Source organism: Chroicocephalus ridibundus, chromosome 1, assembly GCF_963924245.1.
Source record: "Chroicocephalus ridibundus chromosome 1, bChrRid1.1, whole genome shotgun sequence".
In the NCBI taxonomy this organism is placed as follows: domain Eukaryota; kingdom Metazoa; phylum Chordata; class Aves; order Charadriiformes; family Laridae; genus Chroicocephalus; species Chroicocephalus ridibundus.
The window spans coordinates 166,861,268-166,883,017 of record NC_086284.1 but is presented as its reverse complement, the minus strand read 5'-3'; the positions used below and the strand labels follow the sequence as shown (position 1 = coordinate 166,883,017).

At 46.0% G+C, this 21,750-nt stretch overlaps 1 protein-coding gene across 3 annotated transcripts in view; it reads right to left on the bottom strand.

The window, feature by feature from the left end:
- Positions 1-21,750, bottom strand: part of GRIN2B (glutamate ionotropic receptor NMDA type subunit 2B) — a 210,756-nt gene that overhangs the window by 116,384 nt on the left and 72,622 nt on the right. For all 3 annotated transcript variants that reach the window (XM_063322603.1, XM_063322602.1, XM_063322604.1), the window contains one exon: positions 6,598-7,196. In XM_063322603.1, the coding sequence (XP_063178673.1) occupies positions 6,598-7,196 (599 nt within the window). The remainder of the gene's footprint in view (positions 1-6,597; positions 7,197-21,750) is intronic.

The window sequence follows — 21,750 nt, the reverse complement described above, 5'->3', positions numbered from 1 at the left end:
AAGTGTTCTACGAGCGTGCTGAGTTGGTTTGATGTTAGACCTTCCCCTGCGAGGCAGCCATCCCTCCCGCTGCCCAAGCAGCGCTGCTTAAGGGCTGGGCAAAGCAAGGGGGACAGCCAGGCACAGACCATGCCCGTCTGCATTGGGCACCCTTAGCAGCTCACCCATACAGGGGAGGTTTGGGTCAAGAGCATCCCCCTCAGCATCCTCCTTCAGGGGACAGAGAAAAAAGGAGTGAGAGGAAGCCAACGCTGCCCCCGAGATGTGGTGGCACATGCATAAATGCTCCCCGCCACCCCACTGCTCACCTCCTGGGCGGGCGGTGTGACTAACCGGTAGCCCCAGGGTTACAAAGCCGGAGCCTTTCACCAGCGCGGAACAACCACGAACAACAAGGAGCAACACACACAGGACAAACGAAATGCAACAGGAGACGCAAGGCAGGGAGGGAAAAAAAAAAAAAAAGAAAGCGATGGCGGTGTGCAAGCAACAGAGAGCGAGGTGATGTGTAACAGGGGACGCAGGGAGGCAGAGAGACCCTGACGGAGGCGGGAGGCACGGGCCAGCCCCGGCCTCCAGCTGCTGCTGGAGCGGTGACAGGAACAAGCAGATTTCAGCAGCAGGGATCTCTAATCCATCAGCAGCGCTCACGCCACGTGCTGCCAGCTAGCACCAGCCTGACGGCAGCCGGACACACCAACTGGCGGGAACATAACAAGCTGCTAACAAGACACCGGCTTAAAGGCTCTGAAAGGTCAAAAGTTACACATGCTCCCTCACCCTCCAAGTTTCCGAAAAGGGCAATTCCTGCATCCGCGGGAACGTGCCATTTATACCTTCTCTCCCCTCCTGCTGGCAGTTAAGAAGCAAGTCCCAGAACTGTGCCTTCCACCACTGGAGAAGGGCTGCCCAGCCAGCTGCCAAGCAGGTAGATGCCACCCCACCAAAGCCAGTGAGACCTCAGTGCTGGCCAGTGCTCCTGCCTTAGCATGAGGTTAACTCAACGGTCCTATGAATGGAGAAAGGGCGACACAAATGGTCCTTTCTCCGTTCCTGCTCTCAACTCCCTTGCTGCACTGCGTGAAGGCGTGCGGCTCATTTGGCTAGGAGACAACACAGAGTGGTTCCATGTCAGCACCTGCAAATGACATATGATGATCCCTGTGTCCAACACGGCAGGTGATAGTTGCTGTGACTGGAGAGGACAGGGCAGGAGGGTGAGTTGGGAGAGGCCCGGGAAACAAGGAAAGGTACTACCTGGGCTGTTCTTGGCACTGACCTAGGGAAAGGAGGTCCAGGATGCTATGGGCATGGTGCTGCTCCTGGGTATCAGGGTGGCACAACACCCTGAAGGGGAACTGCACCTTTCCAGGGATATATATAGCCCCTAAGGTCTTGAGTCTCCAGGGAAGCAATATATTTGTGTGGTCCTATTTCAAGTACTTTCTCTGCTCACTGACTCACTGTTCCTCTGTTTAAGCCCCAGCAATTCCTAGTTTCCACTAGGGGAATGTGGCCATGTGAGAACAGAGCTTGCCCTGGGTGTTCCAGGGAAAATAGTTTCCAACCATTCATCAAGGGCTCTTTCGCATTTCTTAACTGGTTGGCATGGAAAGCTCCAGATGAAAGTTAGTATTTCGCCCAAAGTGGAAGTATCATGTCCAAACAATGCGCCGAGCTAGCTTGCCAGCTGTTTCTATATTTGAGGAATCTGAGGCACAGAATTGAACCTACCTTTGTTCCCCTCTTAATGTATTTCTTTGCAAAGGCAGTATAATTCCACATTTGTATTTTCATTCCAAAGCGAATGCTTCACTGCACTTTTTATTAAAATGAAATCTGGTGTGTGCAGCCTGGTGTTAAATGAGAGACTATTAAAGCCAATCAGTGGAGAACTCATTAGTAACCCTACAACAACAAACTAGTAGTTATGGCCCAGCATTCACAAGCAGCCATGACAACCAGTAGGAAGAACCCAGGTCTCATTGAAGGCTATAATAAAAACACAGCTTATGTAGACCAACGACTGCGAATATCCATACGAAACGACTGAACTTCTATTCCTCAAAGATGTGCCAGAAATCATATTCTTTTCTCATGACTCATCCCTGAATTCCACTCCCAAGAATGCTCCTGTCATTTAGTTATTTCTTCCCATTTCTAAAATGTAATGAGAAGCACCAATCCCGAGCTCAAGGAAATCTGTCCCATCAATTAAAATAACGAAATAAGCAGAAGGCTGCCTATAAACACATCCACTTCTGCCCACTCACTCCTCAGCAGCCATGGTGAAGGGAGAATAGATGAGCTTTGCAGAATGCCTAGAAGGTTTGCAACTCTCCTTGGAAGGGCCAAGAGGGAAGAGCTTCCATGTCTGAGCATCTCTCCAGAGAAAAATCCTGTTAGAAACTCCTTCCCAACCTTTGTAATCTTCTCATCCAGTATAAGTGGGCAGAGACCACAGTGGTTTGCTGGATGCCCAGGATAAGTCTGGCCACTGAGATTACTAGAAACTTGGTAGGCTGGAATATTCAAACCAGGTTTCTTTCTGGGACAATGAAGGAATAAATGAACAGGTATTTATTACAAACTGGGCAAAGAATTAAAGAGCGTAATTGAACTGGAAAACAGCATTTGGATATTTGGACTCCAAATGATCACCTAAGCCTATTATCAGCATAAAATGAGATAAATCCCTCACTAGAGGAAAAATTACTCAAGAATCATTCAAAAAGAAAACTAACAATTCTTGTAGAACAAATATTTCTCCACGTATCATTTTGCTACTAGTTAGTGGAGTTATCTCACCAGTGGGCTCATTTCTAGGACAAAATCCGCAATGTTCAGTGGTCGTGATCATACTTCTACAGTTCCAGCCTAACACAAAGGAGAAACGGTTTCACGACAGACAAGAAACAGTTGCTATGAGACCATTATTAATGTGACAAGATGCAGACCAAACACCTACATTGGCAAGAAATGGCATTTAGACAAAAGTCGGTCTTGCTTCTTTTTGTACTTGCAGCCATACTTTAAACAAAACTTTGTTTGCACAAGCTCTTGCAAAAATGAACAAGTGTCAATCTAAGAGGGGGGAGAGACATGGAGAAACGGAGCTTTCTTTCTAAATCTGAGCAATATTCAATTCATTTCCTCCTTACTCCATTATACACCGAGATCGACCACCAACTGAGACCACGTTGAGCAAGACCATTTGATTTTAGCTGCACTCAGAATTACTGCACTTTCAGAAAGGGAAAAAAAAAGTAAGAAACGGTCAGAGTTCAAAGGCAGATCTTGAGAAATGACTAATTCACAGTCTTAGTGTATAATGTGCCCCAGCTGAACTAAATTACACATTTTTTTTAGTTGGATGTGTCACTCTCCGAAGAATAAACCGGGAAAATTCCTTTATCGCGCTGCCTCCCAGCTATGGACTTGAAGAAAATTGGACCACTTTGGATTAGCTTCAAGGGTTTCTGAAACACCAGCTACATGGTGATGTATTATCTGAGGTCATATACACTTTGCAGTCTCCCCAGACATCAAGCCCACGTACATATATTTCTCTATTCTGTGTAGGCATGTGGAGGGGGAACTGTAAGTTGCAGATGGCTGAATATAGTATTGCCGGGTCCAGGGCAAGACTAAAATTAGTTTTCCAGAACCTTCAGTCCAGTGCAAAGTGAGCTAGACCGTGTCCCAGACATGCAGGTACTGGTGCTGCGTGGTGTACGCAATGCACAAGGGCTGCGGGATCTTAGTAGGTGGAAGGGGTTAGGGAAGGTATGAAGCAGCCAGGTCTGCAGAATCTGTAATATCCCAGATAGACAAAGCATTTCAGGAGCGATTTAAAGACCTGAGACAGACAAAGTATATCAGGAGAGGTTTGAAGCTTAGCACATAGTAAATTCCATTGAGTTCAACAGGACTTGAAGGTATGAACACAGATTACAGCCATTAATCTCTGTGGGTTTTGGTTCAGTGAGGTGAACTCATATCTTCATGTCTACTTCTTTCCACGTCTTTTCCGTCTCCTCTGCCTTTCCTCCTGCCCAGACTCCAGGCTGTAAGGCTGAGCTTGAAGCTATCACACTTCCATTGAACCTTTGGATTTGTAAAAGCAATGCCTTATTTTGGATACCACTAGCTTTTTTACATCTAAAGGTGCCGGAAGGTAATTTCACTTAAGCAGAAAACTACGTGCCAAAATCACTGAAATCAAACTTTTTAACCATCTCGCTCAGAAGTACAGAGAAGCTGGAAACATTTGCAGGGGGCGGAACCCCCAGACTGGCAGAGCACAGGCCAGCGCAAGCGAATATCTGCACTGTGGTCACAGACACAAACTGCAACACAGCGTAATTATTTCTGAGCTAGCTCAGGTGCCTGCAGCAATCTAGGTAGTGGCAGAACGGAGCTTGGCATGGACTAATTGACTCTGCTTCTCAGTGAGACTGATGTTGGAATCCAAACTAAGCCGGGTGTATCTACATGTATCTGCAGTCATTCCCACGAATGCTGTACCCAAAGCAGGCAAGGGAGAAGGAACAGCATGATTTGGGCCACGAAGGTGAGAAGAAAGCTAATATTTTCAAAAGTGACGAGAACCGCTTTCATGTGGGGTGCCCAGGGTTCAGGGCACATCTACACGGCACAACACTACTGTCATACCCAGAGACTCAAGAGTCTTTGAGTTGGCAACTCCTATACAATGCAAAGAAGTGCTATATGCGGACAGGTTATGCTGGGTCCTCAAAGCAGCATAGCTATATGGGTATGATGTTATGCACAGGCTAATACAGTGCCAACAGAACTAATTAGCAGAAGGTCTCTGCAGAACACCGCATCACATAGCAGGGGACAACATTTTGTTTTCTAGATAACTGCTGAAAAGGGACAATGCAGCTCCCTCCAAAATCCCTATTCATTTGGAAGGGTCGAACAACAGCCTGCCTTGATGGTATTTCTGATAACTTTGTATATATTAAATATATTTTCCCTGATTAATCATTCCAGGGATGACTCAAAAGAGCAGCAGAAAACACCCCTTACCCCTAAGCCTAGCTGGGAAGGAAACTGATAAAAGCTTTGGGCGCCTGTGGTGGTTCCAAGGCTTGCAGACAGCAAAAAGCCAATATGGGGATGAAGTAAAGGCAGTAAGACTTGATAATATGCCAGCAGATCATAGAGACAAACAGCAGATAGCATTATGGATAATATAATGGGTCAAATAATAGACTTTTCTTTCAGTCCCCAACTTTCAGGCAAAGCAAAATCTGCTTTCTTGTTCACCAGTCCCTCTCTCTGCCTAAGACAGTTGACAGTGAGGGGTCACAGCACGCAAAGCAATCCATCACATTTACACTGTTCCATGATTCATCACGACAAATGAACAAAGATGCTGAGCTCTGTGTGGCCACCTCTCCTGATGGCTACTGTTTGGATTCCCCTTGTCCTACCACAAAGAGACCAACCTGCCCAAGGATTCTGTATGTAAAACATTGGAGAATGACAGCTGAGCAGGTCAGGGGGCATCAGGCTAATTGCAGATCCTATGTCTAATTATCTGGGTTGCTTAGCAACACACTAAAAATCCAGCTAGGACAAAAAGGAAGATCTGGTGATAAGAGTGCTGTTCTAGAGGCTGTTCCACCACAGCCTTCCTCTATGACCTTAAAGAAGCGTCTTAGCACTGTTTCTTAAGAAAATCTGAATCTGGATCAAAAGATGATGTTTATTCAAATAAGTTTTCCCTATTTTTAAATGTCCTTTTCCATCTAAAAAAAATTACTGTTCTGATGGAGGTGCCTAGGCTCTCTGCACAATGTGCACAAGAGAGAATGTGACCCAAAACAGACAGCAGACAATGGCCAATAAGGTGCCAATGAGCAGGGTGACAGCACAAATCCACCTCTTTGAGGTAACCCGGATTCTTAAGACACCCAAAGGCTTTAAAGGCTTCCAGTATAAAGCAGGAGCTGAGCAGAGTTGTTGACTCTTTTTGCAGCTCTAGTTCTCCCATCTCTCTGCACTTCCTTCTCTCCTGTAATTCAGGGCTAATGGCCAGCAGAAGGACAGTTGGTCCTCAGACAACAGATGCCATGAAACTATTCCAGGTGGGTTACACAACCATCACCTATAAAGGACACCTGTTCACATACTGCCGGTGCCTGGAACAGAACCTGATGCCTTCTAGATTTCAATACAAACATCCCCACTGCTTGCAGCAAGAACCTGCCTGAGAGTTACAGACCCATTCATGCAAAGACACGCCAAGAAGTTCAGAACTGTTATAAAAGCAAAATTTTGTGCATCGAGGGGCACACTCAGATTTTTGCACTATGCCTTCATTGTTCCTTTTGCTCATGCTGGCTTCCCCCCTGCATTGCACGGACGCTTTCTAAGGGGGTGACAGTACTAGCACTCATGATGCACAGCGTCACGAGTCCCACCATCAGCATGCCTCCCCTTGCCCACATTCTGGCCAGCCCCACCCACTGTCCCAAAGCACCACGTGCCGTAGCAGAATTATTCTGGTCTCAGTGGTTCTCTCTGACCCCTTTTTTGTAAGGCTCGCCCAGCCCCTTCCCTTACCTGTTGAGCATGTTGGACTGGTAAATCCTTTTCTCCTGGGTGTTGTAACAGCTGCTCTTGGGCTCAGGGATGAAGCTGTGTTCAGACAGCATATCAGAAGCAGCCGTGGTGATTATGGCTATTCCATCCCTCACTCTGGCAGGAAGACCGTAGTCCCATTCATCATATGAGACAGAGATGAGCCCGGTGGGGAACTCGGATGGCACTGTGTCTGTATCCCCTGCCACCAGGCTGGGCACGATCCACGTGTAACCATAGCCTGTCAGACCCACAGAGTTGGCCACCTCAAAAATGTAGGTGGCCTCTTCCTTTGTGCAGTAGAGGAGGATAACAGGGCTTTGGAGCTTCTTGAGCTGGTTCTGGATCTTTGAGTCCCCATCGTCCAGGGACATGTCCAACAGGAGGACCTCCTCCAGTTCCCAGCCCACAAAGCTGTGCTCAATGGTACTGCGGATCTTGTTCACAAAGTCCTGGTAACCAGGGAAGTAAGTAGTGACAATGGAGAAGATGTACCAGTCGTATTCTTCCATGATGTTGAGCATGACAGAAGCTTGCTGTTCTATTGATGGGCCAAACTGGAAGAACATGGATGACTCATCCTAGAATAGGAAGTCAAAGAGAAGAAGAGAGAGAAAAAGAAAATAAGAATAGGTCAAAGGAAATAAACAGCATTCCTAGTCAACCCATTGAGCATGGAGGGGGAGGCACGCAGTCACACACTTCATGTCTCAGCCAGAGCTTAAAGATTTTTAAGTTTTAAAAATTTAAAATTTAAGTGAAGCAAGTGAGAAGGAAGTAAAAGCCTTTCTATGGACAGCTGTCCTTACTTTATTTTTAAAGGCAGGTTGCTGAAATTACTTTAAGATTTCAAATGCTAGGCATGATTCTAACAGACAGGGAACAAGTGGTACACAAGTGAGGACAGAAAAAGATAATTTGTACAAAATATGCCATGGCAGCAGAAATTAAGAGCTTTAATCCCAGGATTATCAGAACATTATACGTAGTATAAACAGGATACACAGCAGCTTTGATATTGATTTAGTTTGGGACAGTCACTCTAGTTTGAGCATCCAGTCTGAAATACAATTAGAGTAGTCAAAACTACTGGACACAAATAGCCCTGAGAACCTCCACTGCAAGCTCCTCTTAAAGCAAGCAGTAGCACAGAGTGCTACAACTGTGAAGGCTCAGTCTCAGAACAACATAAAACATACTAAAATGGAAAAAAAAAATTTAAACTATCGTGGGTTTTGTTTATACCATGTTTTAGAGAATTGTCAGCTCAATATTTCTCTGGGTATTGCTTTCACATCCTTCTACCATATCAAGTTCATCTTTGCAAGAATCAGAACTTGTATCATTTTATAGCTTCCAAGACTCCAAGGGAGTTTTGTACAGATCTCAGCTCTCCCATGGCATAGTCTAAGCCTTTTTCGTCCTGGGATTTCATGAGATACCAGGCTTTCAATTTGTGATAGATCCAGTAAAACCCAAATCCCTGCTTTTGCCCAATTCATGATGGAAGGGAATGGAAAAAGCATTTGCCAATATGCTCTCTTATGGATTGATCTTCTGTCTTTTAAAATCAACTGCAAACTCCCACTGACTTCTGTAGAGTAGGATTTGATCACAAGCAAACCAAAAAAAAAAAAAAAAAAGGCAGAATTAAATTATATCTCTCTGCAGAGATTCCCATTACAATAAGAAAGTTCTCCAAATCCAATCACCACTTTTAGGAATGAGATAGCAGCCCCACCTTCTTTCAATAAGCCCAAAGAGCTGAACCAGAGATATAAAAGGAGGTAGGCAGGAGTTTTAGACTTGGGGAAACTCATTGTGCAAATGTCTTAAGACATTACCTCAAGATATTCACATTTAGAACAGCTCTCTACCAACTCACTCTCCTACAGAGAGCTCACTCTCCCACAGCCTGGCAGGTAGAGCTGTTTTTCAGCAGGGATGCCAGTTAATCAGCCATCCATCGATCCATCTGTCCATCCCTTCTTCAGTGTTATGATTTTGATTACCTATAACCATTTTCTCCATTGGCATAACATGCCATAGCTCAGCAACTCCAGGGCAAAAAAAAAAAAAAAAAAAAAAAAAAAAAAAGCTCTGATCCTGCATCCAGCCTTAAACTGATTGTTTCACTTTCCTGAACTCCCTGTGGGTCACATCCTATACAAAAGAGTCCTTGCTCCCAGATCCTCATGCCTCTCCTATGAGGTTTGGTGATTAAAGTCTGTTCACTTCCTCCACACAGCTCACCACCCACTTGTGAAAGTACTCTTAGGGCCGGCTCTTTGCTCACTGGAAAAATAAACGTACACAAAAAGAAAAAGGAAAAGAAGGCAGAAACAAATCGGAGACAAGTTAAAAAAATAGGAGCAGCAACTGGGCCTGCCAGTCTGTGGAAAACAGCTCATACTTTCTGTCACTGGAATTCACCTCCTTTTCCCAGAACTGTGCTCAGGAAAAGAACTTACTTGTCCGATAAAAAGCTACTTTTTATCTTTGAAGCTTATGGAGAAAATCAGGAAAGCCAGAGGAAAGATCTGCCAGAAAGATCTGCATCTGCCAGAGCTTGAAGAAAGCCTGAACAAACATCTCCAATTCCCTTCATTGCACTGTGCCTTTGAAAGCCACTTGTAGCAAACTGAACGGCAGAGTGCAAAGACTCAGCCGTACCGCAACATGAAAAGGCAAGACAGCTACACTGATGACTAGTATTTATTTTTACATTAAATTCAACAAAAGTTTTTCTGTACTTATGCCTAAGAACCTCTGAATTGGCTGCGAATTTCCACGGTTTCTAGCAAAGAGTCCAAGATCCAAAGGACCTGGCGATTGAATTACGGGAATATTTGACACACAGCACCTTGAAGTCTTGTCTGAAAATATCCTGGGCGCTCTCCTCAGTGACGAATAGGGGATGGGAGATGGTAAACCCACTAGTATTTCAAGGCTGTGCGCACACACACACATGCAGGAGTTAGTAGGTGTGGCAGTGTGGGACATACTGCCCTCCCCGCGGTTCTAAACAGGGTCAGATGCTCCAGCTAAAGTGCCCACCCACAGTTCGTTCCGCACAGCCCGACTGTTGATGGCAATTCAGCCTCAAAGGCTGGGGGAGAAAATTCGGAGTTCCTCACTAACCAGAGTGTATCAGAACATCAAAAATCAATGCGCCAAATAGAGAGCTTTATCGCAACCCAGCTGAACAATTCCTGTCCACCGATAAATGTAAGCACCCCTCCTTAAATCAAACAGCACAGACCACTTGGCTGTGCATGTAATAATTGCTCTTGAGAAACTGCTTGCATTTTTATTATAGAAGCAGCAAGAAGAGGCAACTTCTATTCAAAATGAGAGCATTAAGGAGGTGCAAGCCAGTCCAGCTTTTGGCTTGCCAAGTTGTCTCTTGGCACTCGATCACCCCACTACTTGGGCTAGCCAAATGTTCTTCATTCCCAAACAAACTCAGCAATCGGAAAAGAGAGGGGTGAGCAAGGAAGGACGGACAACATTGTGGAAGAAAGTGTCCCTCTCATAATAAATCAGGAGAATTGCTGATAGAGCTGGATAGGAATCTCAGTGAGTGCCTTTTGGGCAACAACAAGCAAACTAAGAAAAATGCCTGAGAGCCACAATTTCCTTCCTGTCCTTATTTCTGACCACACCTGATGGAAAGTCAGGGAAAAACAGAAGGAGCTGAACTGACAGAGAACCACAGGGCTATCAGACACAGCAGGAATTTGACCTCACTGTGGTGTTACAGTGAAAGCTTTTAAATTAGGAGATAAATCTAAGGGATTTTTATCATTTTTACACACATATACCCCATAGAATCATTATTGCTTTATTGCAGTCTAAAACCAAAAAGGAATATTTTACCCCTCCAGACATTAAAGTTTTTTACCAAACATTACGAGCTCCTATTTTTCTCCTGCAGAAATTTCACACTCTTCACCTCCCTTTTTCACCTTGGAATAGCCAAAACATGGTTCAACATTGCCACTGGGAGACAGATTTAAGTTTGGGATAGGTGGAGTTCGAAGCAGAAGTCGTCCCTTATACTGCACGTCATCCAGGTGAAATACAGTCCCCTGACTACAAGAAAAAGCTCGTCTTTCTCCTACAGCTCTTTCACCTGCAAGCTCAGGCTTTCCACAGCTAACTGCTGCAAGAGGCAGCAAGATGCTGCAGGGTGTCCCTCACCTAGTCTGAAAGAGTAGAGGCTCCATTATAGCATCTCAATGCCTCCGGAGATCCTAGTACTCCCCCACTGCCACCCTGCAAGGTCAGGGATCCGTAGTTTGCAGAGCTGAGCTGGAGGTGGAGCCGATCAATTGACACAGCACCACTCCCCAGCTGACAGATGGCTTCCCACAGAAAATCTGCTCCGAGTTTACCGCTGCTGGGACAAGTATTGCCTCCTCCTCCTGCACGTTTAATCCCTCAGATAAGGAGGCTGGATTGCACGTGGTGAAGGTGCAAAAGCGCTCACTGCGAAGCCTCCTCTTGGAGACTGGCGGCTGGCGAGTTCCTAGTTGGATGGAATAGGGTTTGCAGAGGTGGCACAAGGTTTAGAGAGCAACCAAGAATTCTCGCCACCACTTCTAAATTGCCCGGGGCAGGCCCATGCAGATTATTACACAAAGGACTGGTCTGACCCACACCTCACTGGAGATGCAAGCCCTTGGCAAAGCTGCAGGTGACTCTTGGAGGAGGAGCCCTCCTGCAGCTGCACCATTTGAAACCAATCACTGCCATTTAACAAACCATTTACCTCAGATGTGTCAGGAGAGGTCCCCAGGGTGCTTTTCTCACAAGTTCCTTACTAACAGCCTCTCTGGATTCCCCAGGCAAGCAAAAGCAATTACTGCTCACAAACAACAACTTACTATCCAGAGCAAAACTGCTTCTCGGCATGGGGCAGACGAGAGAACATCCCTAAAGCAGAGGAATGCAAGATTCCCCCAAAATGGTTGTAGTGGGCCAGACATCTTGAGGAACTAGAGAGCCTTCCGCTGAGCCATAGCATAACTGCGGACCTGGGGAGTGAGGAGATCAGCGTGTTACGTTTCCTCCGTGCAGCCTCTGTGAATGTAATCTGGTTGTGTGCCATGCTCTGATGGCTGGACCACGAACAGATTTTTGCCACTGGTGGCAAGCTGCTTTAGCTCCAGTCCACGTGCCAGACCCCACAAGGGCCGGCTGTGTCAGGTTAAGAACAAGGAATTTGACTGAGGAACAAGTCAAGAACACATGTTTGCTTTTTGGATTTGGAGAAATAAACCGTATTTTTGCAAAATCCCCTGGGCTGTTATCTCTGCACAGGTGCAGGAGAAATACAGTTTGTGCTGCTCTGGGAGTAACCCCTTTTTATTAGGCTTTTGGGAACATCAGTACACGTAACCCCATTTGCTGCTTCATTAAGCTTCTTGTGCAGCCATAACTTAACAACTAGGGTCTGCCCTTCCTTTCCCGTTTACAATGGGGATCCTATAAGATCCTAACGACTCAGGCCACTATCACTTTCCAAAGCCCTCTTCTCATTTTCCTAATTTAGAAGGAAAGCTGTTCATGTGTCTTTAGTACAGTCTTGATTTGCAAAATTCCTCTATGACCTACAGAAATCACATACGCCTGCCTCTTGTTTAGTCTTCGGCCCTGCCAACCACACATTTTGTAGGGGCAAAAAGGAGTGAGCAAGCACAAATAACTTCTGGGAAAACATAGACCTTAATTTCCCTACCTATGTATTTCTTTTCTTCAAAACTGAGACACCACTGTGTACCTATTTGTCACAGTCCTGGTGGGATACCTGATTCACTGTGAGTTTTATTGTTCATGATGGAAAATGCCACAACAGTTCAAAGTCTTATAATTAAATTTTCTATATTTCTGAGTCCCGTTTGTTATAACAAATCTGACAGGAAATCAAGATCTTTGTTGCTTAAGTGTTCATTTACTCCTGTTTATTCTTACCGCAAATGCATCACTGCCTCGGGCTAGCCTGCAGTCAGGATCTTCTGCCTGTTTGTTTTTTCTCCCCACATTTAAATTTTTTAATTTAGTTTTCAACGACTCAATACAATAAAACTCTGTTTTTAATATTACGTGCCGCATCATCCTGTGCGAATCCTTTCCTTGAGTGCTTGCAGTAGGCATTATGAGAACACGGTGACACCACAGCCCTAGCACAATGTCCTTGTGGTGGGACTGGCATCTAGAAGAGCATCTCTGCGTCTCTCACACACATACATGCTCACATTTCCACAAATACACATATTCACAGGAAAACCTATTCAAAGTAAGGCCATAGCACGTTTGACTCTGTCATTTCTTAATCACTCTCTGCCTAGTTGATACTATTTAGTAGGATTTCAAAACTTTCCTGTCTGGCTGGAACAAGTTCCCTCGTCTATTACTGATTTTGGCTTGCACAGCAGATGGAGCAGATGACCTCCTGCAATCCTTTCCCAGTGCTCTGATTCACTGATGAGTGGATTGTTCTTGGTGAAAATCCTCCGAGCTGCCCTGGGAACGTGCCGTCAGTGGCAAGTTCAAATTTGTTAGACGCAGGAACGTGGTTTACATAACCGTATGATTTATCAGTTCCCTCCCTTGTTCTCATAATAACTACTGAGCACACGGGCCTCACTTGACAGAAGGATACATAGCTCGGAGATGATGGCTACAGAAAAGTGATTACAGAAATTGGTGGATGAGTGAAAGGGAGGGACCCAGTTCAGTGTCCCCAGTGATGGAAAGGCAGGCAGGATATACTGTGATAAATCAGTGGAAAGCTGTAAGAGCCCTCTCTTACAGGAGAGTGTGTTGCTGTCTTTCTGGCTCCTGCTAGGCAGGGCATACAAGTGGCCATGAAAGACGGTCTGTGGCAATTGGGAGAGCGGTTGTTGACTCTCTAGGTCTTCTCTGGAAGCCACAATCCCTGGTGGTTACTGAGAATAATTGCAATAAGGAATCCAGAGTTGCTGGTGTAGCTCCGTTTTGTTACCCTGGTAAACCGTAACAAATGTACCAAGATTCACATGAATAGGACATTATACACGTTAACTATCATCATATACCCAGAACCCAGTCATGGCTTGGACATTAATCTCTCTGTAGCAGTGGAAACAGATCTGCTGCAGAGCCCTAGCCCAGGGGCAACCGTGTAAGTGCTCCAGCACCAAGGAGCTCCTGAGAGTTGCAATAAAAAGGTCTCTGATTAAAGATGACTCAGGGGCTGAGAACAGCTAAGTGATTTCCACATTCCACTTAAGGGTCTACAGAAATCATTCGTTCAAATATTATGCAACAGAGGAAACACAAGATACCCTAGATTCTTGATTTTGGGATTGTTTCACTCCATACCACATGCAGTTAATAAAAAATATGAGAGAGTCAAACATACCAGGGCCATTGGCTGATGTATACAATTCAGAGAAAAACCTCTAAAGTTGTTTGGCTAGGGAGAGGGTGCACCGTTTGTGAATTTTATACACAATCACTGGCCAAAATGGTATGCCATACCTGCTTCTCAGAGCATCATATATGGATGCCAGCAGTTTTCCACAGAGGAGAACTGGCAGTTAGCAAGCTGCCAGGATAAACAGTTTTCACACCAGGAAAACGCATTTCCATTTTCACCTCCCTATGTGTGTGTTTCCTTGTCTGATGAGCTTACATGGATGGATTAAACCACTGGTCACTCTGCATAGATTCCGCCCATCAGGTGCCATGTTATAACATGCTGCCAATCTGGACAGCCCAGACCTAGCTCCCTTGTCCCAGCTCAGATAAGCCCGCTAGGTTGGCTTAATATACTGGCATTGACAGCCCAACACAGTTAGAGGGAAGTCAGACTTCAGAATCACAGAATCTTCATGGTTGGAAAGGACCCTTAAGATCATCGAGTCCAACCAAACAACCTACAATCTCTGCCACTAGAGCATGCCCTGAAGTACCACATCTAGACGTTTCTTAAATACTTTTAGGGATGATGACTCGACCACCTCCCTGGGCAGGGTGTTCCAGTGCCTGACCACTCTTTCAGACCACTCTTCCCCCTTACTCATCCATCCACTTACATCATGGTGTTTGCCTGGGGCTTCTTTTCTGGGCTGTCTTACTCTCCAGACTAAAGACTGAATTTTGACCGTAAGTTGAATGGGATGTCATTGGTAGAGCCATATTAATCAATATCTGACATAAAACTATCCAGCACTCTTAAAAAAGTCCAGTCAGTATTTGGCAAGATGTCATTGAATAAATTTCTCAAATCAACTATCCAGGGTGAAATACTATTTCTTCTTACCATTTCTAAATTAACTGCTCTTCCATTTCATCAAGTATGCCTTTGGTCTCTTATTATGAGCAAACCTTATTATAAGCTGAACCTCCAAAGGTTCACAGAGTCTATTTAGATAAGCCCTGGAAGTTCATCATTGCATCCAATGCCCTCCGAGCCTCTCAGGAGCTGAAGATCTCCTCTCACTGTGGCCCAGCTGTGGACAGGTCAGAGCGTGTCTGCGAGGCCCTCCATTGCCCTTCTGTCTCATGAAGTAGCGATACCCCATTTCTCTCAAATTCTACGTTGCTATTTTAAACATTAACCTTCGCAGGCCAGGCTGTTAGTTACTCTGCATCCCAACACATGGCACCTGTAATCCTGATGATGCCAAGGTCTACTCAGCCTTTATGGACAGAGCGAAGTTGGCTGTGCCTATGCTCCTGACCTGGCCGGACCACAGCTGAAGCAAAGTGGTCAATTTAAGGTAACATTGTGCCAGGACTTAATCTTTTCTTAGAGGCTGGCCTTATTAACCAGTCTAGATCATTTTCAATGCACTGATATAGCTTACATACCCTTTGGATCAGAACTGTCTTGGCTCAGAGTGCAAGTGAGTGAGCAGCTGAAGGCAAAGCCTGTGTAGATAGACATGCCCTCCACTTCCCTTAAGGCAAGGAGCAGTAAAATGCTTCAGCCTCATCCATTCTGCCCAGCAGTAAATAGACAATTCTCATACTCCAAAGAAAAAACTTCAAAAAAACCCAAACAACAACAACAACAAAAAACCCCCAAACCCAAACACTTACTTAAAATGTGAGGGCTCTCTAGCAAAGGGACAAAACCAAGAGCTGAGATCAGACTAGATTACACGACTTCAGATTTCCCACTGCCTCTTCCCTAAAAAGGTCGTAATTGATGCTCTGAGTCCAGAAAAAAAAAAAAAAAAGGAAAAAAGAGAAGGAAAAGGTCCGGCCCCCACTGCTCTGGTCCCACTTCATCAGCCAAGTTTCCCTGGCAACCAGGCACACGTAATGCAGCCGTGGCCATAAGCTCCTTACAGACGGCACTGGGGGTCCCGCATTGCTCCCTGCAGCGGTGCATGGCAGGGCAGTTGTGTCGGGGCTGCAATGGCTGGGGCTGGGCATCACAACCCTCACCTCAAAGAGGGACTCATCCCCCAGCTGCCTGCTGGGATTGCAGAGATGCTCGGGAAGAGTACAGAGGCTGATGGACCACCTGCCTGGACTTCTTGTGCCAGGTAACTAGGGGCAGGCAAGGAGTCAAGATTTCCCCTCATCCTGCCCGCCCAGGCCTCCTTCTCCAGGGCTGGTTCCTGATTGCCTCCATGCTCCTTGGTGCTGTTTTGGTCTGTGGTGTGAGAGGAAGGTGTGGAGAGCATGTGCTGCTGTCCTTGCTTCCCTGCGTTCACGCGCTGCTCTGACCTGGGGATTCAGTCTCACAGATTTATTTGGTTAGCCCAGGTCACTGGCTTCCTGACATGAGGTGGCCCCAAAACTCAGAAAGAAGCGATCCCACCTTTTCTCCTCCTCAGCCTGGGAGTAAGCCTTCAGCCATTTCGTGCTCACAGCTTTCTGAGACTGTGAGGTTCCATGCTACTCTTCACTGCACCCTCCAAATCAGATCCTACCACTTTGGGAAGGAGGTGCCGCTTGCTCAGAGTACACCTCCTCCCTGCCCTCAGCTCTCCCAAACCTGACTCACCCCAGCTCACCCCAGCTTGTGTTTTACAGCATGGGCTGGGAGAGGAGCAATGCCAAACCCTCGCTGTGCACCAGGCGAGAAGGCAGCTCTGTGTGGTGCCTTTTAAGAGGGATTTTACCACCTTCCTTATGCTGCCATGATAGTATAAAAGAGACTGGGCATAAAATGAAGACGGAGTACCCTGGTCCACTTTTGTTTGGACACACTGCTGGCAAGCAGCTGCCCCATTAGCACAAAACATGTATGTCTGCACAAGGCAACGGGAGGCACAGAAATCGTGAGCTGGCCCCAAGACATCCATGCATTAGCACTGCATGGAAACTCCAGCTCAGGTCCAGTAGAGCTGCCATGTCAGGAGAGAGCAGGGTGAACTAGTTCAAATCCTGGCCTGCACTGCCGTGGTGGCACTCCATCTGGTTTCAGATCTAGCTGGGGACTCTCTGAGCCTAAGGAGAAGAACCAGAGGCGGATTCCTAAACCATTGGACCTGGACTCTGGATTCAGCCCCAGCTTTGGAAAGCGACTGTATCACTGTGTTACAAGAGTCCTCGGCCGGAACAAGCAATAAGGATTTCAATATGCAGCCTCATTTGTCATGCTTGAAGGCCTCATCCCCATCAGAGCTGGCTTTGGCCATAGCTAGTTACCTCTCGTGCTCCAGGATGGATGAAAGCGTGACAGCACCTACCTTCTCTCTACCCAGCTCTCCTTCCTAATCAACCAGTGGGCAGTGCCTCTGTCGGGAAGCTGCTGTCATGCCTGTCTTGCTCATCTAATTGATTCACAAAGTTTTAAACGACTATTGATTCTCCTCTTCCCCACTGTGGAGACTTTGAGACCAATAAAGCACATGGAGTTATTTACACAGATATTAGAAAGGAAAGAAGTTCCCTCCTCAAATGTTCTTCTTGAGCTTCCATCTATTAAGTCTCAGAAACTCAATAGGAGGTTTCCTATAGCTTTACAGACAAAAACACTCACAAATGTATGAAGTCCCCTGCACGTACACATGCCCATCCAAACATTTGCAGGATGTTCTGCCAAATTCACACCTGCTGAATTATTGCTTCCTATTATTTTGTACTGGGATCATAGCTCTTTAGTTCCTTTTCTTTGCCCTGATGATTAACAGCCATTTGCCATACCCCTTGCTGCTATGAGACTGAGGCAGAAATTATGTCAAACCCCCTATTCAAGGAAAAGCCATTTCTGAACTCAAATGAACTGGAAGTTGTTCTTGGTAAAAGACTGGACCATAGGAGACTTGCAGAGCTAGAGCTTGCAATCTTCCCCACAGTTCCTCAAACACTTCAGATTCATGGTTGCTACAGTGACTGGTGCTGTAAGGACCCTTATATCCATCTCCGTGATCCAGGCACACTCCTCAGGGTTTGATGAAGAGGATTTGGGAGAGGGAATTAGTCCATCTGACTTTGCAATGAGGGTGCTATGAGTTTCAGTTCTGTACTTATTTTGGCTTGGGCGATGAAAGTCAACAAGCCCATTTCTAGTCAACTTAACTTTGTACTGGAGCACACATAATTGAATTCACTGTTTTTTCTATACTTACCTGCACATTAATAGAAGGTGCCATCTATATATTCAATATGCCCTTGACATAACTTAAAAGCAGCAGCATAATAAATAAGATGCTCTTTTTGTACTTGAATTCAAATTTTTCTATCTATATTGGGCTTTGTACTTTTTTAAACAAAACTCAAGGCTGGGACTGAACTGCCATATCTTTTTCAAGATCACACGCGCACATGAGGCACTGAGATTTCTGTCGAGGATTGGCACAGCAGAGAAAGGGATTGATGGAGCAGTAAAAGAATTTGCTTCTGCTGGCCGTTAATAATAAAGAGTAACAAAAGCATCTGAGAGAATAAAAGCCAGGGTGAGGCGTGTAAGGTATAGAAATAGCTCTTTGACTGACTCAAAGGCAAAGCCGATGCATCTTGTTTCCTGCATCTCCCGTTGTCTGTCCTCTTTCTTAACCACACACTCAGGCACGACGGGGGAGTGGGAAGTAGATGGAAGCGTCAGCAGGAGCTACAGCAAGCCAGGGAGAAATGAGCTATTCAGTCCAAACGTTGCCTGGACAGGGTCCGTGACAAAAGACGAACAAATAAGAATATGAGAGGAGAAAGAAAAAGCCACGTCCAGGACTGCACCTCCTGCAAGGGAAGAGCCGTTGGCTGGGATGCTTTGTCTTTCCATTCCACTTTGTATCTCTCTGTCTTATCATTTCTTGTCTTCTTGTACACAGCTGCCTCCAGGTTCTTCAGTGCATGCAGGTGTGTGTATATATATATACGTATGTACACACAAACATGCAGGATGGCTCAAGATAGGCAAATTGCCACATCTCCAATATGCTGGTTCCACTCCAACTCAGGCTGGCAGCACCTGAAGTGGATTAGCATCTGACAATGATCCCTATGAAATGAGGTGATGGTGCAGTTCAGCCTTACTGAAGATTAGTATCTACATCACCACACAAGTGTTCAGAGCTAATTAAGCCTCTGGTTGGTGCTCTCAGAGAAAAGCCAAGGATTACACAGGCCGCTTCACTACACAGCCCTGGCCACAGCCCAGAGGAAGAGAGCTTGCACACCTTCAAATTGTGGGTGAAAGCATTGCAGACATGGTTTTAACAGACTTTATTCTTCCTGACGAAGTGCAGTCCTGCAGGACTCATCTTTCATGCAGGCACGTAGTCACCTAATTAATATACACCGAGATGATCTGGGTTCAAAAAAACAAACCAAAACTGTCTTTCCTTTAGGCAGGTCAGAAGAAGCAATACTTGTGGGAAGGGAATAGCCACAGAAAGGTTTATTTCAGGGCGCGGCAAAGCAATTCTGGAAGCTGAGACAAAGTCATCGCTCTGGTCATCTAGCTTCCGGATACATTTTTTTGCTAGTAGGAAGAAGTGCCTTTTCTCCTTTTCATGCAAAACCTCTGAATATCTGCCACCTGAGAAAGAAATACTGAGCTGAAAAACCTTTCCTTCAAGTTTGGTGGCTAGTGCAAGAAGCTCGACCTTTTCATTATCTCAATGGGTGCAGGATGTGTACATTCCTACACTACGCATCCATCTGCGCTGCGTAGGAGCCTGCAACAGTCGCTGCACACACTTTATCTCAGATGATGTTCTCCTCTTCTCTGTGCTAAGAGTAGAAGAAACAGAGTTTATGAACTATGTATTTTCATCACCTTGGCATCGGTGCTCTTCAAGACTTGCAGAGCAGGCAAGTGGGCATGCTTGGTGAATGAAGCCCTCTGCATGGGAGATAGCAACCCAGTGGTCTACAGCTCACTTGGGTAGCTGTTCTTGTTATGTTGCGCAGTAATTTCTAGGGGCTGATAGTACATCTATTTCTCCTTTCACTCATCAGGCTAAACCCAGTAACTTCAAAGTCACACCACACTCTCTAGGTGGAAGTGAGAATGTGGGCAGACTCCTTGTGCATTCAAAAGTAGGCTATGGACACAACTTTTCTATTCATCAGTGGGAAAACACGGCCTTTACAGATATCTCTCACTGGCCTTCATTCTCACGGAAACTCTCTTTATCATGTAGCTCTAGGATATCCAGGGAAGGAAAAGTATGCAATATTTTTACATATTTGCATGTTTTAAAATGTACATACTCCATCCATACATAAAGGGCTGCGGATCCTAAATCCCCTTTTTTACAGGGAGCTTTCCGAGGGCCATGAGTTCCCCTTCAGCTGTCTGCTGTGAGGGACTTTGCACAGCCCATTGATATTTCTGCTATTTCATTGCTATGCAACAAGCAAATTGTTGGGTCTCCAGAAGATTTTCACTTCACTCCATAAGCAACAGCATGTCTGTTTCAGCAAAGATTAATCATAGAAGCCCTCCCGGCCTTGGACTCAACCCTTCTCAGGGCTCCTCTAAACAGGGCAGTTTACTTCCTTACACAAGGTCAATTGTGCGTCTTGGACTTCGACGAAGGAAGCCCTCAGTCCTCTGGGCACACTGACAGCAACATTTTAACAGCGTACAGCGATGCTGCCCAACAGTTTACAGTCTAAACTAAAGATGAACAGCATTTCAGATGGAAGCGGCTGAAGGACTTCAAGCAGGCTGGTCATAATCCCTCCTGCTGGGATGTGAACAGTTGACATTAACTGGTCCCATTCCTGGTGAGTCCTGGTAGGGGATTTTTCAGGACTGTAAGTGGGCAACACCTTCCATCCTACAGCTTGCAACAAACCACCTCCTCAGAGTTTAACAGCATCTTGCAGTCTTTATGGACTCAGAAGGGAGATTACTGCCTCTTGAAGTGCCAAGAGGTTTTGCTACAGCTTCTAAGTTTTCCCTGAAGTGCTGCCCTGCAGGTATTGAATGGGCTAGGTATTACAACTGAAAAGACTTTCATTTAGCACATTTTTCTTCTCAACTGAGGAGGAGTACAAATGCAGAGGAAGTACGATAGATGAGATCTCTTTGCTGACCCATATCTGCATAAGCTTGTTTCAAGGATATTGTACGATTGCTTCAACTTCCCAACAACAGCCTCCTCATATCTCCAGGCCTCTCAAAACCATGCCTGGATTGTGTAATGGCACAGCCTGATGTCAGAGATGCCAGAGCTAACCTGGACAACTTAGTAAGCCCACAAGGCATACCACCACCTTGCAGAAGTATTAGCTTGGATCCCTGAAGCTGAGGAATGGTTTCAGTGCAGTCCCTGAGCTAAATTTGTGATGGCACGATTGTACCACCCCGGAACTAGCCTGCTGGGTGCTACCTAAAGGTCTACAAACCGTGCCATGCAGCTATGACCTCCCCAAGACTCACTCCCTTCCTGCAATACCTGGGCACCCCAGTATCTCAAGGTGCTTCCCACTGCAGCTGCCACGGGAGACTTACCCTTGCTGCCTGCTCCTCAGGCTCCCTTTGCCCTCACTGCTTCAGCAGAGGTTGTTCTCCATTCCATATGACCCAGGGAACATCTTAAACCTTTTCTCCCAGGCCCACCTTGGACACTCCTCCTGCGCCCCCCCAGCCCCACAGGGTCTCTCCGTATCAGCTCCCCTCCCACCCGCTGGGCCTGGGGTGGCCTTGACCAGCCGGGACTGGGGCAGCAGGAG